This window comes from Heteronotia binoei, chromosome 2 (assembly GCF_032191835.1).
Source record: "Heteronotia binoei isolate CCM8104 ecotype False Entrance Well chromosome 2, APGP_CSIRO_Hbin_v1, whole genome shotgun sequence".
In the NCBI taxonomy this organism is placed as follows: Eukaryota; Metazoa; Chordata; class Lepidosauria; order Squamata; family Gekkonidae; genus Heteronotia; species Heteronotia binoei.
In genome coordinates, this window is record NC_083224.1 from 171,749,368 (window position 1) to 171,769,859 (window position 20,492).

General features: G+C 46.7%; 1 protein-coding gene across 2 annotated transcripts in view; it reads left to right on the forward strand.

Moving 5' to 3' along the window:
• The window catches only part of RABGAP1L (RAB GTPase activating protein 1 like), a 218,662-nt gene that overhangs the window by 11,352 nt on the left and 186,818 nt on the right, over window positions 1-20,492 (forward strand). For both annotated transcript variants that reach the window (XM_060232466.1, XM_060232467.1), the window contains exons 8-10: window positions 12,658-12,724; window positions 13,221-13,323; window positions 15,503-15,669. In XM_060232466.1, the coding sequence (XP_060088449.1) occupies window positions 12,658-12,724; window positions 13,221-13,323; window positions 15,503-15,669 (337 nt within the window). The remainder of the gene's footprint in view (window positions 1-12,657; window positions 12,725-13,220; window positions 13,324-15,502; window positions 15,670-20,492) is intronic.

Genomic DNA, 20,492 nt, shown 5'->3' on the forward strand with positions numbered 1-20,492 from the left:
ATATCTTCAGTGCTCTTTAAGTATCTGTAGCAGAGCAAAACTAACAGAACTATGAATGAATAAATCTGCCTTTCTCTCATTCTTTGGAATTCTTTGATTGTGATACTGTTGTTAACTGTGTCATCTCTTAGATTTCTGTGTCACTGCCATGCTAGTTGGGTTAATCGGCTAAAGTGTTGAGCAGAGCAGCCAGTTTGGTGTAGTGGTTAAGTGCGTGGACTCTTATCTGGGAGAACTGGGTTTGATTCCCCACTCCTCCACTTGCACCTGCTGGAATGGCCTTGGGTTAGCCATTGCTATCACAGGGGTTGTCCTTGAAAGGGCAGCTGCTGTGAGAGCCCTCTCAGTCCCACCTACTTTACAGGGAATCTGTTGTGGGGGGGAAAGATATGGGAGATTGTAAGCCGTTCTGAGACTCTGATTCAGAGAGAAGGGCGGGGTATAAATCTGCAATTCTTCTTCTTCTTGTTTGCTTGCCTGTTTCTCCAAGTAGCGGCTGACTATCCAGATCTTCTTCGTGGTCTCTGTGCTTCACACTCATGGGATAGTGCGCCTGCGCCGATCCCCGAATCGGTAACTGAAAAAGCCCGGGATTTTTTCGCGCTCGGCGCCAGTGAGCATGCGCACGCGACCCACTGCGCATGCCCACCAGTGCCCGCGCGACAATCCCGCCAGTTCCTTTCTGACCGCCGCGCTAGAGAGGTTCACTTTCTGCTTTCCCGGTCGGTGAGATTTTTCTTCTCTCGTTTTTTGCCCGTTTCGCTGTGTAAATAGTTCCTTAGTTAGTCATAGTGTATAGTTAGATAGTTAGATAGTGGTTAGTAAAAAAAAAAAAAAAAAAAAAAAGCTTTTTTTTCCGTTTGTCTGGCGGCCTTGCCCCTTGGGGCGCTCCGCTTTCGCTTTCCCCCATTTTTTCTCTCAGTCGTTTTTTAACTGAGAGTTTTTTCTCGGGCGGCTGCTTATGGAAAGTCGCTGGGGGTTTTTCAAGCGCTGTCGTGCTTGCGGCAAGAAGATCGCCCCTCCGGACGGCCATTCCCTTTGCCTGCTGTGCCTTGGAGAAACGCACAGGGTAGAGTCGTGTCCGCATTGCCTTCGGTTCTCTAAACAGACTAGAAAGAACCGCGCGGCTCGATTATCGGCAGCACTGACTGAATCGGCGCTTCGGCCTCATCGACCGATGGAGTCATCGGCACCGAAGTCGACCAACACCCCGGCACAGGAGCTCGCATCGGCCGATGCCGCTCCGATATTGACTTTGGATCTGCCGGAGGAGCGTGGCGCTACAAACCGTTCCCACAAGGGCTCGAGTACGCCCGCTGAGAAACGCCGAGAGGACTCGGGGACCCGAGCTCCTAAGAAGGCGAAGGCGAAGCGCAAGTGACCCCGCACTCCTTCCCCGTCGGGCGATGCATCGACTTCGACAAAATCGTCAAAGTCGGCGCGGGTCTCTCCGATTCGGAGTCCATCAGTCCGTCAGCTGCCGGCGTCGGAGCACGAGCCTGAGATCAACCTCACACAACGGTCCTCATCTTCCGGCTCCCGTCGGCGGTCAATCAGTGATTTGGCGTCGGAGGTGGATGCTTCGGCACCGGTCATAGACCCGCCGTTCAAGCCCCGACAGAGGCGAGAGCGATTTCCCGTTCTCCAGCGCTTCCCGATACCACCATGGGAACAGCGCAGGTGGCAGCCTCCCTACTCCAGATATGAATCCGTTCGTTGGTACCCCGACGAGTATCCGGACTGGGAGCAAGCGTCGGAGTTTTCTTCGATGTCGAGGGTTTTGCATCGATCCCGGAAGGCGTCGGCATCGGTTTCGGTTCCCCCAGACCGTCAGCTGGTTCCGATCGAGACCCCGCTAAGACCACCGCTGACTCAGCTTCCACCTCGAGAGTCGACCCCGATGCTCTCGGAGCACTCTACCCAGCGAGACTCCTCTTCGTCGGAGTCGGAAACTGAAGAGCAGGAGTTGGAACCCTCACCGGGTCCCCAAACGGCGGAAGATCTCCTGATTTCGCCGTCGGAGGATCTTAAGTCTTACGGAGACCTCGTGAGGCGAATTGCTGCTACTCTCAAACTGCCTGTGACTCAGCCGGAGCCTGTAGTGGATGACAACGTATTTGACATCATGCAACGGAACACGTCCACTGCAGTGGCCCTGCCGGTCACCAAGGTGATCCTTCAGGCCATCAAGGAACCTTGGAAGAAGCCTTCTTCGACACCGGTCTCTTCCAAACGGCTGGACCATATGTACAGGGTCCAGGAGGCAGGGGCCGAATTCTTATTTACCCACCCGCGTCCGAACTCGGTGGTGGTCTCATCCTCATCGAAGGCCAGGAAGGTGCATTCCTCCCCGCAGGACAAGGAGGGCAGGAAGATCGACGTAATGGGCCGCAAGGTCTATTCAGCGGGGGCACTCGGCATTAAGGTGGCCAACTACGCTGCATGCATGGCCAGATATCAGTATGCAGTGTGGGAACAGCTCTCCCCCTTCCTCTCCTCTTTAAGCGAGGACAAGAAGACGGCGGCAATGAAATTGCAGAAGGAAGGCCTCGTTGTGGCCAGACAGCAGCTGGCCGCGGCGAAACATATGGTTGAGGCTTCAGCCAAGGCTATTACTTCGGCAGTTTGCATCCGCCGGCACTCCTGGCTCAGGTCAACGGCACTTCATCAGGACACCAAGACCTTTATTGAAGACTTACCCTTTGAGGGTGATGGACTTTTCAGCACCACAACTGACACGGCGCTGCAAGAGTTTGACAAGAGTGTCAAGACGTCTAGGAACTTGGGTGTCCAGTCGTCCTCCAAGTCCCCTAAATCCAAGCAATGGTCCAAACCCTGGTCCAAAAAACCGTACCAAAAGTTCTCCCCGGAGCAGTGGCGTCCTCGTTCTCAACAGCCCGAACGACCATCCTACTCCGGTAACGGCAGAAACCGTTACGGGGGCCAGCCTTCTAATAAGTCTAAAGGGGCCCGGCCACAGAAGCAGGGGGTTTGACTTCCCGCTGGCACGTGTCATCGCTCCCACTGTCGACTCCTCCATCCGTCTACGCCCTTTCCTGCCTGCCTGGGAGTTGATCTCCACAGACAGGTGGGCTCTGTCCATCGTGAAAGAGGGCTACATAATAGAATTTATTCAGACCCCAGACCAGTCCGTGGTAGTTACCACTCCCCCTTCCCCACCTCTGCTGGCGGAGGTGAACAACCTCCTACAGAAACAAGCCATAGAGGAAGTTCCATTGGAGGCCAGGACAGGAGGTTTTTACTCCCGCTACTTCCTGGTCCCCAAACGGGACGGGGGCCTGAGGCCTATCATGGACCTTCGGAGTCTGAACAAATTTATTCGGTACCAGAAGTTCAGAATGGCCACGCTGCAAACAATCCTGCCCCTCATCAATCAAGGGGACTGGATGGCGACCCTGGATCTCAAGGATGCCTATTTTCATGTCAGCATTCATCCTGCGTTCAGGCGTTTCCTAAGGTTTGCCGTGGGTGCTCGGCATTTCCAATTCAGGGCCCTGCCGTTTGGACTGTCTACTGCCCCTCGGGTGTTCACGAAGCTGATGAGTGTGGTGGCTGCCCATCTTCGTCTGCAGGGAGTCGTCGTCTTCCCATACATCGACGACTGGCTTCTTGTGGCGAGGTCGAGGGAGAGTCTAACAACACACATTGCTATCACTCTGCGCCTTCTCGGCACCCTGGGGCTGCAGATCAACCTGGAGAAGTCCCATCTCACTCCTTCAAGGACAGTCCAGTTCATAGGGGCTCTATTGGACACACAGCAGCATCGAGCATTTCTTCCTTCGCAGAGAGCGAAGGACATCATCGATCTGGTACAGCTTCTTCGAAGACGGCAGTGGGGCACAGCCCAGCAGCTCCAGCGGATGCTGGGGTTGATGGCTGCGACGACAAGTGTGCTACGCTTCGCAAGACTGCACATGAGAGGCCTACAGTTATGGTTCTTGCGCCATTTTCGACCTCTCAGAGACTCACCTCGAAAGAGGTTCACCATTCCACTGGGGACTCTCCGCTCACTGCAATGGTGGGGAGTAGAGAGCAACATCTGCCAAGGGGCTCCTTTTCATCTGCCGACCCCTACAGTGACCATCGCTACCGATGCTTCCATGTGGGGGTGGGGAGCTCATCTGGAAGATCTATGTGTGGGAGGCAAGTGGACACCAAAACTGAGCCGGTGCCATATAAACTATCTAGAACTGCTGGCGGTTCACTTCGCCCTTCGATCTTTCCGCCCACTGTTAGCGGGAAAGACTGTGGCATTGCTTACGGACAACACCACTGCCCTGTGCTATATAAACAGACAGGGGGGGACGGTGTCTCGCAGGCTATGCTCGCTGGCGATAGACCTCTGGGAGGAGTGCCTCCAGTGGGACATTTTTGTAAAGGCCACACATCTGCCGGGGGTCCTCAACATACAGGCGGACTCTCTCAGCAGGGGGGGAGCCTCCCCACACGAATGGGAACTGCATTGGAGGTTCCTAGAGCCAGTGTTCCAACTTTGGGGCTACCCGCAGTTGGATGTTTTTGCCACAGCGCAGAACAAGAAATGCCCCTTGTTCTGTGCAAGGGGAGGTGCGGATCCGGCGTCCTTGGGAGACGGACTCCTACTTCGGTGGGAGGGCTGGTTCCTGTACATGTTCCCGCCCTTACCTTTGCTGACGAGGGTGGTTCACAAGCTAGTGCAGGAGAAGCCACGCTGCATCCTAGTGACTCCGTGGTGGCCCCGTCAGAGCTGGTTCTCGATTCTGCTCCAGCAGTCGAGGGGGACCTTTTACCAGTTCCCGGCAGAACCGGACCTGTTGTCGGCCCAGGGCGGGCACGTGCTCCATCACAACGTGCCTCACCTGAAACTGACAGCGTGGTTCATCGACCTCTAGACTTCTCCTCTAGGGTCCAGCAGGTGCTCCAAAGCAGCAGGAAACCTTCCACCCGCGCCTCTTATGAGAGGAAGTGGAAGAAGTTTAGCAAATTTGTGGCTGACTCCCCGTTGCCGCCCGCCTCGGTCGGGCTGTCGGCAATCTTTGAGTTTCTTTTGTCTTTGGTGGACGAGGGACTGGTGTTCTCCTCCATCAAGGTCTACCTAGCAGCTATTTCTGCTTTCCATGATTCGGTTGAGGGTTACACCGTTTTTGCTCACCCGCAGTCAAAAAGATTCATGAAGGGGCTGTTTCGCCTCCATCCCCCTTCTAGATCCCCTCCACAGTTGTGGGACTTGACTTTGGTTCTGGACAAGTTGACTCGCCGTCCTTTTGAACCTATGGCAACGTGTTCCCTGCAACTTTTGTCTTGGAAGACTGCATTTTTGGTTGCCATCACTTCAGCACGTCGTGCGGGGGAGCTCATGGCAATGAGGTGTGACTACCCATACCTTGCCTTTCGGGAGGCTGGGGTTTCTTTGGCTCCGGACATTATGTTCCTCCCGAAAGTGGTTTCCCAGTTTCACCTTGACTTAGAAGTCTGGTTGCCTACCTTTTTCCCTAACCCTTCCTCGGATGAGGAACGCAGGCTGCATGCGTTGGATGTTAAGCGTGCCCTCCTGTTTTATTTGAATCGTTCACGGGGGTTTCGTAAAGATAATCAGCTTTTTGTCTCCTACTCTGCCCCCAAGTTAGGGTCCAAGATTTCGTCTCAAAGACTTTCCAAGTGGCTCACTGAGACGATCAAACTTTGTTATTTGTTGGCTAAGAAGCCTTTACCTGGACCTGTTCGTGGACACTCCACAAGGGCGATGGCCACGTCGGTGGCATTCCTGAAGGGCGTGTCCCTGTCTGATGTCTGCAAGGCGGCTACCTGGTCTTCTCCGCATGCCTTCATGAAGCACTACGCGCTGGACGTGCATGCGCAGCAGAGGACTCGGTTGGGAGCTGTGGTGCTACAAGCTGTTTCTTCGGGCTGACCGTCTTCCCACCTCCAGGTATGCTTGCTTGCTAATCTCCCATGAGTGTGAAGCACAGAGACCACGAAGAAGATAGACAGGTTGCTTACCTGTAACTGTGGATCTTCGAGTGGTCATCTGTGCATTCACACTACCCGCCCTCCTTCCCCGCTGCTGACGGTCTCCTTCCAGCAAGAGGCTCTCGGCGGTCAGGAAGGAACTGGCGGGATTGTCGCGCGGGCGCTGGTGGGCATGCGCAGTGGGTCGCGTGCGCATGCTCACTGGCGCCGAGCGTGAAAAAATCCCGGGCTTTTTCAGTTACCGATTCGGGGATCGGCGCAGGCGCACTATCCCATGAGTGTGAATGCACAGATGACCACTCAAAGATCCACAGTTACAGGTAAGCAACCTGTCTTTCTGGCTGCCCTGTTTCCTTAAGATGCTGTGCAAACACATACACAGTGGAGTCTTCAAAGGAAATGCTTGGATTGGGTGCGAGTAGTTCTTGAGTATAAGAGAAGTGTATGGGAGAGGTGGCTCTGGGTGGATCTGAAGTAGTCTGAGGACTGAAGATGCAGGAGATGGACACTTTAGACAGTGCTGTTGTAGATGTAAAGAAGTCTGGTATGTAGGGGACAGTAATGCAGTAAAAGCAAGTGACAGCTTGCTTTTGGTGTTGTTGGCATCCTCTCTTTGTTGTTGCAATAAATATACTGGGCTAGCCCCTGTACTTAAATCAGTTGAATGAGTTCAAAGATACACGTTTCCTTCCTCTTGTGGCTTTGTGCACTCTCCTCATGGTTTTGCCAGGGGAACCTCCAGAGCATAGGAAGCTGCAATAAGAAGAGTGATTTAGCTGGACTGACCGCTGACTTTTTCTTCCACAAACAGAACTCCAGTTCTAGGCACATAGGAGGGGGGCAGGGAGGCTGATGCCTACTGTTAGAAAATAAGTGCTCCCAAATCACCCAGTGAGCTTCATAGCAACAGCCAGTCCAACATTCAGCAATTTAGAAAGCTCTTTTGCCGTGACTCCGCTTGTGTGACTTAGAATGCCATCCTTGAATGTGTAGCTATGATTAGTAAGATGCAGGTAAATAAACATAATAATAGGTAATAAGTAAATGCTGGCAATGTTAATCCTTCTCAAATGATGTCCTCTCCCATTTAGAGCCAGTTTGGTGTAGTGGTTAAGTGTGCAGACTCTTATCTGGGAGAACTGGGTTTGGCTCGTCCACTTACAGCTGCTGGAATGGGTTAGCCATAGTTATCGCAGGAGTTGTCCTTGAAAGGACAGCTGCTGTGAGAGCCCTCTCAGCCCCACCCACCTTACAGGGTGTCTGTTGTGGGGGGAGAAGATAAAGGAGATTGTAAGCCGCTCTGAGTCTCTGATCTAGAGAGAAGAGTGAGGTATAAATCTGCAGCTTCTTCTTATTTTAAAATTGGATGAGGACTAGGATCCTGGGTTTAAATCCCTGCTCAGAGTGACATTCATTGGGTGATCAAAGGCTAGTTTTTTATTTCAGCATAACCTACCTCACAGGATTCTTGAGAAGATTTTTATTCCTTTTGATGGATTTAGCCAAAGAATTTGAATTATGAAGGGGTCAAGGCAAGCAAGCATGCATGTCAGTATAATCCAACAACTTCTACATTTCTTCCAACCAGTGGCGTACTGAAGGCAGGGCAGTAGGAGTGGTCTGCCCCTGGGTGCAGGCCTTAAGGGAGCGCCCAGAAGCCTGGTCTCCATATCAATTTAAACAAGCCTGGAAACCTTCTGAGAAACTCCCATCTTGCAGCTAAAAATGCTAGACCTGCCCAAGGCTGAGCCAAACGCCCCCTCCACCCCCAGTGCCTGGGTTGTTTTTCACACGTGGCTGTCCATAAGGAGGAATGTGATCTTTCTCTGTATGGAGAGATTGGAGGCCCGTGGCTGCATAGTGAATCATGGCAAATTTGCACTGACTCCAGCAGGCTGCAGGGAGTGAAGGGAACTGCAGCTGCTGCTGTGCCTCTCCCACAACCTGACCTGAATAGGCTGAGCTAAGGAACTGGAGTTTGGCTCCTCTTCTCTCACAGGACCCCTTCAGCTGATCTGGGCAGCTGTCGAAGGGATGGGGAAAGGGCAGCAACCGATCCACAGCCTGAGCCATCATCAACCCCAGTGGCTGAACATTAGGCCATCTGAAATAGCTTTACGCAAACTGAATCAGGTGGTGAAGGAGGAATTGTCTTTACAGATGCTGCACACAGCAGACTTGAGGGGTTATTTACAGCTCGAGATAGAAGGAGAAACTCAAAAGCCCTGCTTGATTCAGGATGCGTGTCCAAGACTAGGCGGTGGTCCATCTAAAGTAAGCTTACTTGGGAAGTAATTGACCTAGAAACCAACTGAGACTTAATTCCAAGAATCTCAGTTGGGTGAGAAGAATTGAGTGCATGAGAGACTGTAGGGATCTTTTCAACTTGAAGCAGGGTGGAATTATAACTAGTTTATCCTCCTATCTAAAAGAAGATGGAGATATTGATTGGGGGTGGCCAGGTACTTTCCTTTGATATCCCGAATATGGCAGGCAATGAAGAAACTCAGTACTGAGGTTTTTCTGTCTTTTCTTTTCAGGGTTGTCAACTGAACAAAATGTCCTGTCACTTTAATAGAGGTTTAATGGGGTGTTGTTTACCAGATGATGTTTTCTATCTTCAGGTCATGAAAAAAATTCAGCTGCCCTTTTCCACATATTAGCCTCTGTTAAAGGGACAGGGTGTTTTTTTCCCCCTCTAGGCTATGAGCAGCTGTAAGCTCACCCCCATATTGGGGAATTTTGTTTTATCTACCATATTTTTTAAACTTTTGAAACAGGCTTTGCAGAGGTCGTGATTTTCCTCTAAATGCAATTTGATAATGTCTGCAGTTTCCTTCCTGCGTAAAAATATTATTTAAAAAATAGTAGATGTAGAGATTTCTGTTTGGGGGGAGGAGGGCGGTCCTGTCGTCTGACTTTTCATATTTTTAGAAGTTTGACTATTCTTTTGCGAAGAGCTCCACATTTTTGAAACTCAAGCATGAGTGGGGGAGAGAAAAGAGTGGCTGTTTTACAGTTCAAAGTAAGAATCCTAAAGGTGTGAGAAGCTGACACTTCCTGCATGTGGGATGTTTTCACGTATTGGTTTACTGGAAAAGTAGCCAGGGCAGGAAAAGACAGATGGCCCTCTGAGGAGCAGAAATGACCACAGTGCAAAAACTCATTTGCTCTGGGCCAGCTCTGTCCAAGTAGTGCTTGGGTTGAAAAGGGAGGGGGGCACCTCTCAATCTCTACTGTCCTGTTCCTGTGAAAAACTCATCTCTTGCAAGCCTGGGGCTACACATGAGGAGGAGCGAAAAGCTGCTGGCTGCTGGTGGGAGACTGGGAGTTGGGGCTACTGGTGGTCCACAGCCTGCAGGGAGGCCAGAGTGCCCAGTGCTGTTCTGACCGCAGCGCAGCGTCTTGACCCTGGGAACAGCAGGCTGCCACTTTCAAAGTCTGCCCAGCTAGGAGCCCTGCTGTATCCAGGGCCCCAGCCACTCTTCTGGAATCTGCCCTCCTCAGACTAGGACCTTTCTGGAGAGAACAGAGCAACTGCCTTCTACTGAAATGCTGGCTTTGTATAGTTTGTACAAAATGTTGATTTTGTGTACTGGAGCCATTGCAGACACTGTGTGTTTATTTCATGCTGAAATGCTGGGTTTGTATAGGTTGTACAAAATATTGATTTTGTATACTAGAGCCATTGCAGAAACTGTGCGTTTATTTCATGATTATTACTGAAAATAATTTTGTTGTGCAGAGAAGGGGTGTGTGTTAAAAATAATCATTTTAGGGTGTCAAATATGTGAGGTACGCCACTGCTTCCAACATTTATTATAGCTTAATTTATTTATGTGCTATAGTAATATTAGAATGAAATACCAAAAAGAAACAACTTTTAAAATTATTTTGCTCCTTGATATTATGGAATATTTGGTACATTTTAAAGATTTAAAGCTACTGTAAGGGTTATCCATGGCACAGAGCGGTAAAGTTGCAGTACTGCAATCTGAACGCTCTGCTCATGACCTGCGTTTGATTCCGGCAGAAGCTGGTTTCAGGTAGCTGGCTCAGGTTAATCAGCCTTCCAGGGTTGGTAAAATGAGTACCCAGTTTCCTGGGGGGAAGTGTTGATGACTGGGGAAGGCAATGGCAAACCACCCCATAAAAAGTCTGCTGTGAAAACGTTGTGAAAGCAACGTCACCCCAGAATCGGAAACGACTGGTGCTTGCACAGGGGACTACCTTTACCTTAAGGGTTATTCAAGTTGTGCTTTTATAAAAAGCTCCACCAGATGGCAACCCTCTCAAGATTTTAAGTAAGGATTCAGTAGAAAGATGAGCAAGTTCTTTAATAATCTTTGAGTGATGTTTTTTCATGGTGTTTGTACAGCTGCACACAAAAATTCTGAGAATATACAGAAACAGCTTTTGAATATTTTAAAGCTTTTGCCAAAAAACTGGTACTCAGGTCGCCTCACCTGAGGATGAATTTTGCCTCTCTATGCATGTTTTCTGACCACCATGTTAGAAACATCTCTGTGAGTGTTGTCTCCCTAAGATTATTAGGCTCTTTTCCTCCTACTTTCCTTAGACTTTCATTTCTTACTAAAGGAGCATCTGGGTCCTTGTCTTATTTCCTTGGGTATCTTTATTTGGTTTGTAGAAGCCAAAAGCAGTTCTTTGGGATATTTTCCTCCTCTTCAGCTTCCCTTTCCCTGTTTTTAATTTAGATTTTCATTGCTATGTTGGAAGAAGTCGGGCATTTGTTCTTATTTTATTCCCACAGGTGATTTTTTTTCAGCCTCATGAAGATGGTGCTCTTTTAATTTTAAAAGCAAGCTTGAGGTTATCACATATCTTGCCCCATATGTGCTGCCAGAGCAGTCTCTTATGTCTCTTTCATATACAATTTTCTTCTTTGACTTTGATGCTTGACTTGCTTAAGCCTGCTGCTGTAGCTTCCTTGTCTTACTGTGCTGTAATTAGCTCCATACCTGTTGGTTCTACTCCTTGCCAAGTTTGTGCTTTCTGAGAGCTGGCAGCCTACTTTTGTGCTGCCATGTCATGCCCCTCTGCTGCATAAAAGGAATTGCTGACTAAAACTAGGCACACCTGGGCAAATGGTCTCAATTATGGAAACATTTGGATTGGTCCTCTGTTCCATTGCTGATCCTGGATGTTTGCTTCTTTCCTTTTGCTTATTCCCAAGCTATGTGCATTCCTACCATTTAGGTCTTCAAGGTTGCTTGCAAATAAGTTTGGGGAAAGCTGGTTTCATTCTTTAGGCAGGACAGGCTTTCTCTTAGAGATCTCCCATGCTAGAGTGTCCAGATTCCTTAATACTATACCTGGTGTCCAAGCTAAAAGCCTGAAGGCAAATATATCATAAGGCATGTGTGAATGGGGTAGCCTCAGTGGGACAAGGAAAGAAGCCTTCCCCTGGAAACACATATTTCTCAGATTGGTCTGAGAGCAGAGCAGATGACTTATAGGCAGGTCAGGGGTGGATGAATCAGGGCTTCTCCTGCCACATAGTTGTCACAGCAGGCTTGATGACAGAAAATGCACAGGAATGGGCATGGGTTACATGTTGTATAAATAGAACTTGCACGGTCTGTGTTTGCACGTAGATAATAGTGTATTTAGTGGAATCAGGCATATAGGGAAAAGACTTAAGATGATCATATTAAATGAAGCTCAAACAATGATCTTGTAGCGGGGAAAGAGGGTTGGTTTAAAAATGCGATAGGAAGGGGCAAAATGTGATGTAAGGGAAAGAAACATACAAAACACAGCACACAGACTTTCAAAGTCAAACAATAATATTTCCTTAACTCGGTTATGTGCACATTACTTAGGCTGTAGTAGGTTCCTCAGAGTATGTACAAATTTTTGTGATCATTCCTCAGCATGTACAGATTCTTGTGGGCATCAGGTTTCATACTGCTTGGAATGGAGGCCGAGAAAGATCCTGAACTCCCAGATATTTCTGAGCAATGGAATCTGACTTAAGACTTGACTAGTTTAGCCAGTTCATTGCAAATCCCCATCTCTGATGGCTGCTGTTACGAATCAGAAAATTATTAAAATTATAGTACCCCTCCCCCCAGGTATCTGTTAATGGCCCTGAACTTCCATGACAAACAGGTGATCTGGCTCATGCTGGTTTGCCTTTGTCCAAAAAAGATTAAGTTTGGCTAGTTGCCCCAGTGTGGAACATTACAGTGTAATAACAATGTATACCCCAAGGTTCCAAGATTCCAGATGCTCTAGATAGCACTCAAGCCCTAGTTATGTTTTAGGGGTTCTTTCCCAGGTTTAGGTCCTAATAAATGCTTGGACAGCCATATGACTTTTTTCACACAAGACCCTGAAAATGTATTAATGTACTTATATGCTGCTATTGTTCTCAGCACTGCTGGCAGAAGTTGTAAAAGAATCCATAAACACAATGTTGGTAGACTCCAAACTGTAGCTAATATCTAGCCTAGCCTTCCAGTAGATTTTCTAGCTGTGTTCGAATACAAGTTAATGTTAGGCCCAGAAAGGGGGCCAGTCATGGTGAAAAGCACCAGTGTCAGTTTATACTGTGAAGTTCTTGTGTTTATATGAAAAATGGTGTTAAGATGTTGTTTATAAAATCCAAGTTTTTTTAAACATTACTTTCTCTTGTATTTACTTTTTAAATATCATTTGCAGATGCTTTGGGATGCTGTTAAGTCCAGGCCGAAATGTCAAAAACAGCGATATGCACTTGCTTGATATGGTAAGAATTCTCTTGTAGAAACTGGGATGGAGGGGCAGGCAATACAGTTCACTTATCTTTTCAAAGGGGGTGCCATTAAGACATCCAGGTATCTGGTAAAACCCACCTGAAAGTTAAGTATCCACTCTTGAACTATGGAATGGAAATGTTTCCTTCTCTAGAAAAGCATGCTTTTGTACGTAAGGGCTAAAACATTATGGCATCTGAAGCATGCATGCTTTTAAGGATGCCTTTCAATTGGCTGTTTTTCCTAGGCTATGTCCCAGTAACAGCTACTGTATTTACTCTTACATCCTTTGTGGAAACGTTGTTTAGTGCTTTACTTCCAGGTTTTATTGCATAAAAGTAAGTCCTTTATTAAAAAGACTTTTTTGCAGTGATCCAAAGGGATGCCTGAACTGCACATAAACATCAGTTATACAATTGGAAATCATATCAGCTATACAATTGGAAATTTCAGATTCAGTTCTGAAGAAGCTAACGTTTGTGTTCTCAGGAATGCATGGGGAAAAGCAACGATGGAAAAGCATATGTTATCACTGGAATGTGGAATCCTAATGTGCCTACCTTTCTAGTCCTGAATGAAGAAACACCTAAGGGTAACTGTGTTCAAAATACTGTTTATTTACTTGGCACTTTATATAGTCACATGATTGCAGGTGAATTAAAGAGTTAATGTAACTTGTTTCTAGGCAGGATTTTCTGTGTTCTAGGTTATGCCACAACATATGCAATATTTGCAGGAAAATTGCAGCACGGGGTGCTCTTCCAGTAAGTTACATTAAATGGAATGAAAGAAATCCTCCTCACAAGCTTATGATAATAAATCCATTACACACATTCTCCTGGAGGGTCCTTTGTATATTAACCTTAGAAGACACTATATTTCTCCTTGTTTGTCAGCCTGTTCTAATTTATGTCCTCATATGAGACGGTTTTCCTGTTTTACCTGCCGATAAGGACCCCCCAAAAACCCTCTAGCATTTGCACATTTTTTTTTTACTCCTTTTGTCTGTTGGGTGACAAATGATTCATAATTGTTCATTGCTCAAGATCTATATATCATAGAGCATTTATTGGATGAAAGGAAAGGATAAGAAAAACAAGGACTATTATGTGAGGGGAAGAGGCACAAGAGGGTAGGGAAAGAGAAAAAGGGGCAGTGGTCAGAGGGAGAGGTATGTTTCTTTTTAAACTGGAGAGGATTCCAACCCTTACAAAAATAGCAGCTAAAGAACAGAATTGGAAGGGTTAGTATTTAGGTGCTGAAGATAATCTGATTTCATCTGAACTGCTCCAGGTCAATTTTACAGGGTAGATGAGGTGATATGTTTTTTAGGTTGGTAAACAAGAAGTTTACTAGTTTTGACTTGAAGTTGCTACTGAGAGGCACAAATAGAAAAGATTCCCTGTTGTATATTGGTTTGTCCTCTTTGTCCACTCTTTTATTCTTTCTAAACATTTTTGTTTTCTAATGCAAAGATATAGAAACATCTTTACATTGGCACACTGTAATGCCCTTGTGACAGTGGAAATGGCAGGACTGTCTTTAAAAACACCAGTTATTAATCACTGATGTAAATGTGATACAAATCAAGTAGAGCCATTATTTAATGTAATGTTATACTGCTCTCTGTACAATAAACTGCAACATTTATTATCCCTTGGATAAGGAATTTAGATGAAACATCTAAGATCCAAAGGATACATTTTCTCTTAAATGGCTCCTTACAGAAGATAACTATCTACGTCGGGGATGGGGAACAGTGACTCTCCAGATGTTTTTTGCCTACAACTCCCAGCAGCCCCAGCCATTGGCCATGGGCTGGGGCTGATGGGAGTTGTAGGCAAAAACATCTGGAGAGCCACTGTTCCCCACCTCTGATCTACATAGTGAAGTTTCTTTCAGCTGCCTTTTTTTTATAAGGGAGAAAAACTTCTCTTAAAGTCAGCAAAAAGTCACCTTTTCAACTAATAAGCATTAGGAATAGGAACAGGTGTGTTTCAGATATTAATTAAACCCTTGCTGGAAGTACCTGTGTTGTAGTTAGAGAATAGTAGGCAGCAAGAGCAGATTGGGATGTGAAATACTAGTGCAGGGGTGTTGAACTAATTTGTTATGACTGGATCTGACATAAGCAAGACCTTATTGGGTCAAGACATGTCAGGTCGGGCCGTATATGTACCTATTTAAGGTTTGGTAGCAGACATATAAACTTTGTGAAGGATACAGGCAAACACAATTAAATTTTTTTTTAAAAAAAACCTTAAAACATGTTTAAAACATTAGCACTCGTTGGTCTTAAAGGTGCTTTCTTTGTATCGCTCCCATGGGATCCAGGGGACTGGGCAAAGGAAGCTCTGGCTCTTTCTTTCCTTCCCCAGGGAACCAGGAGGGGGAGGAGCATCAGCCATTAGACGGAAGAGAGGCTTGGCTCAGTAGCACTGCTTTGCGATTGAGCAAGCCTTGCAAAGCAAGCTGTAATGCAGAAGGAAGAAAGAGAGAGGGAGAAGGAAGCAATGACAGCCAATTGTTCGGGGGGCTGATAGGAGCCCTCTGGGGGCTTGATTTGGCTCCCGGGGCACATGTTTCACATCCCTGCACTAGTAGATCAGCGGTTGGATGAGAACTATATAATTAGAACTGAGAAAAAAACAATGGTAAATAAAAAAGTTTAAAAAGCAATTTTAACCTTTACTTATAGACATTATATAGTGTTACAGTGTTTAATCCTGGGCTCCTGTGTGTAAAACTGAACTTGCTTTTTCATGGAACAGATAAACATGTGTACATGACTGTGGCAGTAGATATGGTGGTCACAGAGGTGATAGAGCCTGTTCGCTTTTTGCTGGAAACGCTTGTACATGTGTATCCTGCCAACCAACGCTTCTGGTATTTCAGCAGAAAAACCTACACAGAAACCTTCTACATGAGATTGAAACAGGTAATTATTTTTCCCTATTAAGTGGGGGTGGGTCTGACTAAGACAGTTCTGAACCATACTTCACTACTTCAGCATTTAGTTTTGTATGGGCAGCCAAAACAAAAGTGCATGGATAATGTGTAAACTATTAATTTGGCTAATAAAAGCTGGCCGAGAGGAGCTACGAGTTCCCCTAAGGGAGATTGTCAACAGATCCCTTCTTGAAGGAACCTTCCTCCAACCTCTAAAAGAGGCAGTGGTTCGCTCCCTTTTAAAAAAGCCATCTCTGGACCCGGCTGAATTGGCTAATTACTGGCTGGTGTCTAACTTGCCATTCTTAGGCAAGATTATTGAAGGGGCTGTGGCAGTGCAGCTTCAGAGTTTTCTGGATTATGCTTCCGTTCTTAATCCTCATCAATCCGGTTTTCGTCCGGGTTACGGGAAGGAGACGGTTCTGATCGCCCTCACAGATGACTTCCAGAGGCACCTGGACAGAGGTGGCTCAGCAGTGCTGGTGCTGTTAGACCTGTTGGTGGCGTTAGACACGGTCGACCATCAGCTACTGACCTATCACCTCACCAATGCTGGGAGTCAGGGGTTGGCCTTGAACTGGCTTTCCTCCTTCCTCCAGGATCAGGGATGGGTGGCTGGTGCTAGGAGACGAACTATCCCGATGACACCCACTTATAGGTGGTGTGCCGCAGGGAGTGGTTCTTTCTCCGATGTTATTTAACATCTACATGTGCCCCCTCGCCCAGGTTGCCCAGAGGTATGGGCTGGGTTGTTACCAGTATGTGGATGACACCCAGCTCTATCTGTTGATGGGCGGCCAGTCTGACTCCACCCTAGAAGATCTGTCTGCAGCATTGCATGCTGTGGCGAGGTGGCTCAGGCTGAGTAGACTGAAATTAAATAGATAGATAGATAGATGAATTTATTGTCATTGTTCTCAACAAAAAGAGAGCAACGAAATGAGGTGCTCTTCCACAAACATACCAACACATCAAACACACATATTCATAAACCATTTAAATACATCTGAAACCATTAAACCATTTAAACCATTAAAACCATTTAAATACATCTAAAACGGATAAACATTCATAAAACCATTAAAACCATTTAAACCATTAAATAAACATTCATAAAACCATTAAACATTCATAAAACCATTAAAACCATTAAAACCATTAAATACATCTAAAACAGATAATCCTTCATAACCCTGCATTTAACCTAACCACAGCACTTGGATAGAAACTGTCCTTAAATCTGTTTGTCCTAGCCTTCAACACTCTATATCGTCTACCTGACGGTAAGATCTCAAAAAGCAAATGGCCCAGATGAGTATGGTCCCTTAGGATCATTTGTATCTTCCTTTTACATGCCATATTATACAGATCCACCAATGAGGGGAGAGAACATCCACAAATCTTTTGTGCTCTTCTCGTCACTCTTTGGTGACGAGACTGATGAAGACTGAGGTCCTGTATCTGAGCTGCCACGGTCCAAGACTGGAGGTCCATTTACCGACCTTTGATGGAGTTCAGCTTACGCTGGCGCCCAAAATTAAAAGCTTAGGGGTGCTCTTGGATTCTTCTTTAACAATGAAAGCCCAAGTAGCTGCCACTGCTAAGTCAGCCTTTTACCATCTGCAGATGTCAAAGCAGTTGGTCCCCTTTCTGGAATGCGCCAACTTGGCAACAGTGATCCATGCGATGGTCACCTTGAGACTTGATTATTGCAATGCTCTCTACATGGGGCTGCCCTTGTCTCTAATCCGGCAACTTCAGCTAGTGCAGAATGCTGTAGCCAGGCTGTTAGTGGGAGTTCCTCCATGGGAGCACATTCAGCCTGTGCTGAAAGCGCTGCACTAGCTACCGATAGGGTACCAGATTTGCTTCAAGGTGTTGGCCATTAGCTTTAAAGATGAGCCCCACTCTGAACGTGGCAGCCCCGTTGCTGCCAGGGAGCATGAGGGTCAAGAGGGAACAGGGCACTGAGCTGAGGATAAGGGGAATGTGCCCTCTTCTTCAGTTGGTGAGTGGGAATCCTTTTGCACCATGGAACCATCCCTGGGCAGGGAGAGAGGGGGAGGGTCTTGGTAGTTGGTGATTCGATCCTTAGGCAAGTAGACAGCTGGGTGGCAAAACCGCGTACTGACCGAATGGTGACTTGCCTGCCTGGTGCGAAGGTAGTGGACATTACGCGTGTAGTAGATAGGCTGATAGACAGTGGGAGACTTAAGGCCAGGACCTCCAAGGTAGCCATCTCAGAAGTGCTACCTGTTCCACGTGCAGGGCTGGAGAGACAGGCACAAATTAGAAGTCTCAGTGTGTGGATGAGATGATGGTGTAAGGAGGAAGGGTTTAAGTTTGTTAGGCACTGGGATGCTTTCTGGAACAAGCGGGAGCTGTACAAAAGAGACGCTCTCCACTTGTCCCCAGATGGAACCAGGCTGCTGGTGCTTAAAATCAAAAAGGTGGCAGAGCAGTTTTTAAACTAAATTTTGGGGGAAAGCCGATAGGAGATGAAATGTCTCTGGTTCGGGAGGACTCCTCTCAAAGAGATGAAGGGTTAGCTGTTACTTTTCTACCGGGTAATGGATCAGAGTTGTCCACTGAGATGGTGACAAACAGAATGGACTGCCTGCCAGAGTCTCGAGGCGGCAGGAGGAAGGTGGCGGGCCTAGCTTGCCTGGGAGATTATAGGTGTTTGTACACAAATGCTAGAAGTCTTCAAAGTAAAATTGGTGAGTTGGAATGTTTAGTGTTGGGAGAAAACATAGACATTGTGGGAATCTCAGAAACTTGGTGGAATGAGGAGAATCAGTGGGACACAGTGATTCCCGGATATAAATTATATCGGAAGGATACGGAGGGAAGGGTTGGAGGTGGGGTGGCTCTGTATGTCAGAGAGGGTATACGGTCCAGTAAGACTGAGGTCAGAGAATTAGATTCCCTTCTAGAAATGCCTTGGGTTGAAATAGAGGGCTCAAAAGGAAATTTAACTATGGGAGTTTGTTATCGCCCACCAAATCAAAAGATAGAGGACGACTATAATATGATGGAAGGCTTAAACATCGTGGCTAGACGTAAAAACTGTGTCGTCATAGGTGATTTTAACTACCCACAGATTGATTGGGTCAATATGTGTTCTGGTCGAGAGAAAAAGATTGAGTTTCTAGATGCTCTCAATGACTGTGCTATGGAGCAGATGGTCTCTGAACCTACCGGGGGTGGGGTGATCCTGGATTTGGTCCTAAGTAATGCCCAAGACTTGGTGAGAGATGTAAAAGTGATTGCACCGCTTGGGAGCAATGACCATAATGTTATTGTTTTCACCATTTGTATAAATAGAGAGTTGCCCCAAAAGACCGCCACAACCACGTTTAACTTTAAAAGGGGTAAATTCTCTGAGATGAGGAGGCATGTGAAGAGGAAACTGAAAGGAAAGGTAAATAGAGTCAAAACCCTTGGGGAAGCTTGGAGGCTATTTAAAACTACAATCTTAGAAGCTCAGATAAAATATATACCACAAGTTAGGAAAGGCACAAACAGGTATAAGAGAAGGCCTGCATGGTTAACAAACAAAGTAATGGAAGCTGTAAAAGGTAAGAAGGACTCCTTTAAGCGGTGGAAAGCTAGTCCAAGTGAGATTAATAAAAGGGAACACAGGCTGTGGCAAATCAAATGCAAGACTGTGATCAGGCAGGCAAAAAGGGACTATGAGGAGCATATTGCAAAAAACATAAAGACCAACAATAAAAATTTCTTCAAATATATTAGAAGCAGGAAACCAGCCAGGGAGGCAGTGGGGCCCTTGGATGACCGAGGGGTCAAAGGGTTACTGAAGGAGGACAGGGAAATGGCTGAGAAGCTGAATGCATTTTTTGCCTCCGTCTTCACTGTGGAAGATGAGAAGTGTTTGCCTGCTCCAGAACCACTTATATTGGAAGGGGTGTTGAAAGACCTGAGTCAGATTGAGGTGACAAGAGAGGAGGTCCTACAACTGATAGACGAATTAAAAACTAATAAGTCACCAGGTCCGGATAGCATACATCCAAGAGTTCTGAAAGAACTCAAAGTTGAACTTGTGGATCTTCTGACAAAAATATGTAATCTTTCATTGAAATCTGCCTCCGTTCCTGAGGACTGGAAGGTAGCAAATGTCACCCCCATCTTTAAAAAGGGTTCCAGAGGAGATCCGGGAAACTACAGGCCAGGCAGTCTGACTTCAATACCAGGAAAGTTGGTAGAAGCCATTAGCAAGGACAGAATGAGTAGGCACATTGATGAACACGAGTTATTGAGGTAGACTCAGCATGGGTTCTGTAGGGAAGATCTTGCCTCACTAACCTGTTACATTTCTTTGAGGGGGTGAACAAACATGTGGACAAAGGAGACCCGATAGATATTGTTTACCTTGACTTCCAGAAAGCTTTTGATAAAGTTCCTCATCAAAGGCTCCTTAATAAGCTTGAGAGTCATGGAGTAAAAGGACAGGTCCTCTTGTGGATCAAAAACTGGCTGAGTAATAGGAAGCAGAGAGTGAGTATAAATGGGCAGTCTTTGCAGTGGAGGACGGTAAGCAGTGGGGTGCCATGCTCTTTAACTTGTTCATAAATGATTTGGAGTTGAGAGTAAGCAGTGAAGTGGCCAAGTTTGCAGATGACACTAAATTGTTCAGATGAGGTTCAATGTGGCCGTGCAAAGTAATGCACATTGGGGCCAAGAACCCCAGCTACAAATACAAGTTGATGGGGTGTGAACTGGCAGAGACTGACCAAGAGAGAGATCTTGGGGTCGTGGTAGATAACTCACTGAAAATGTCAAGACAGTGTG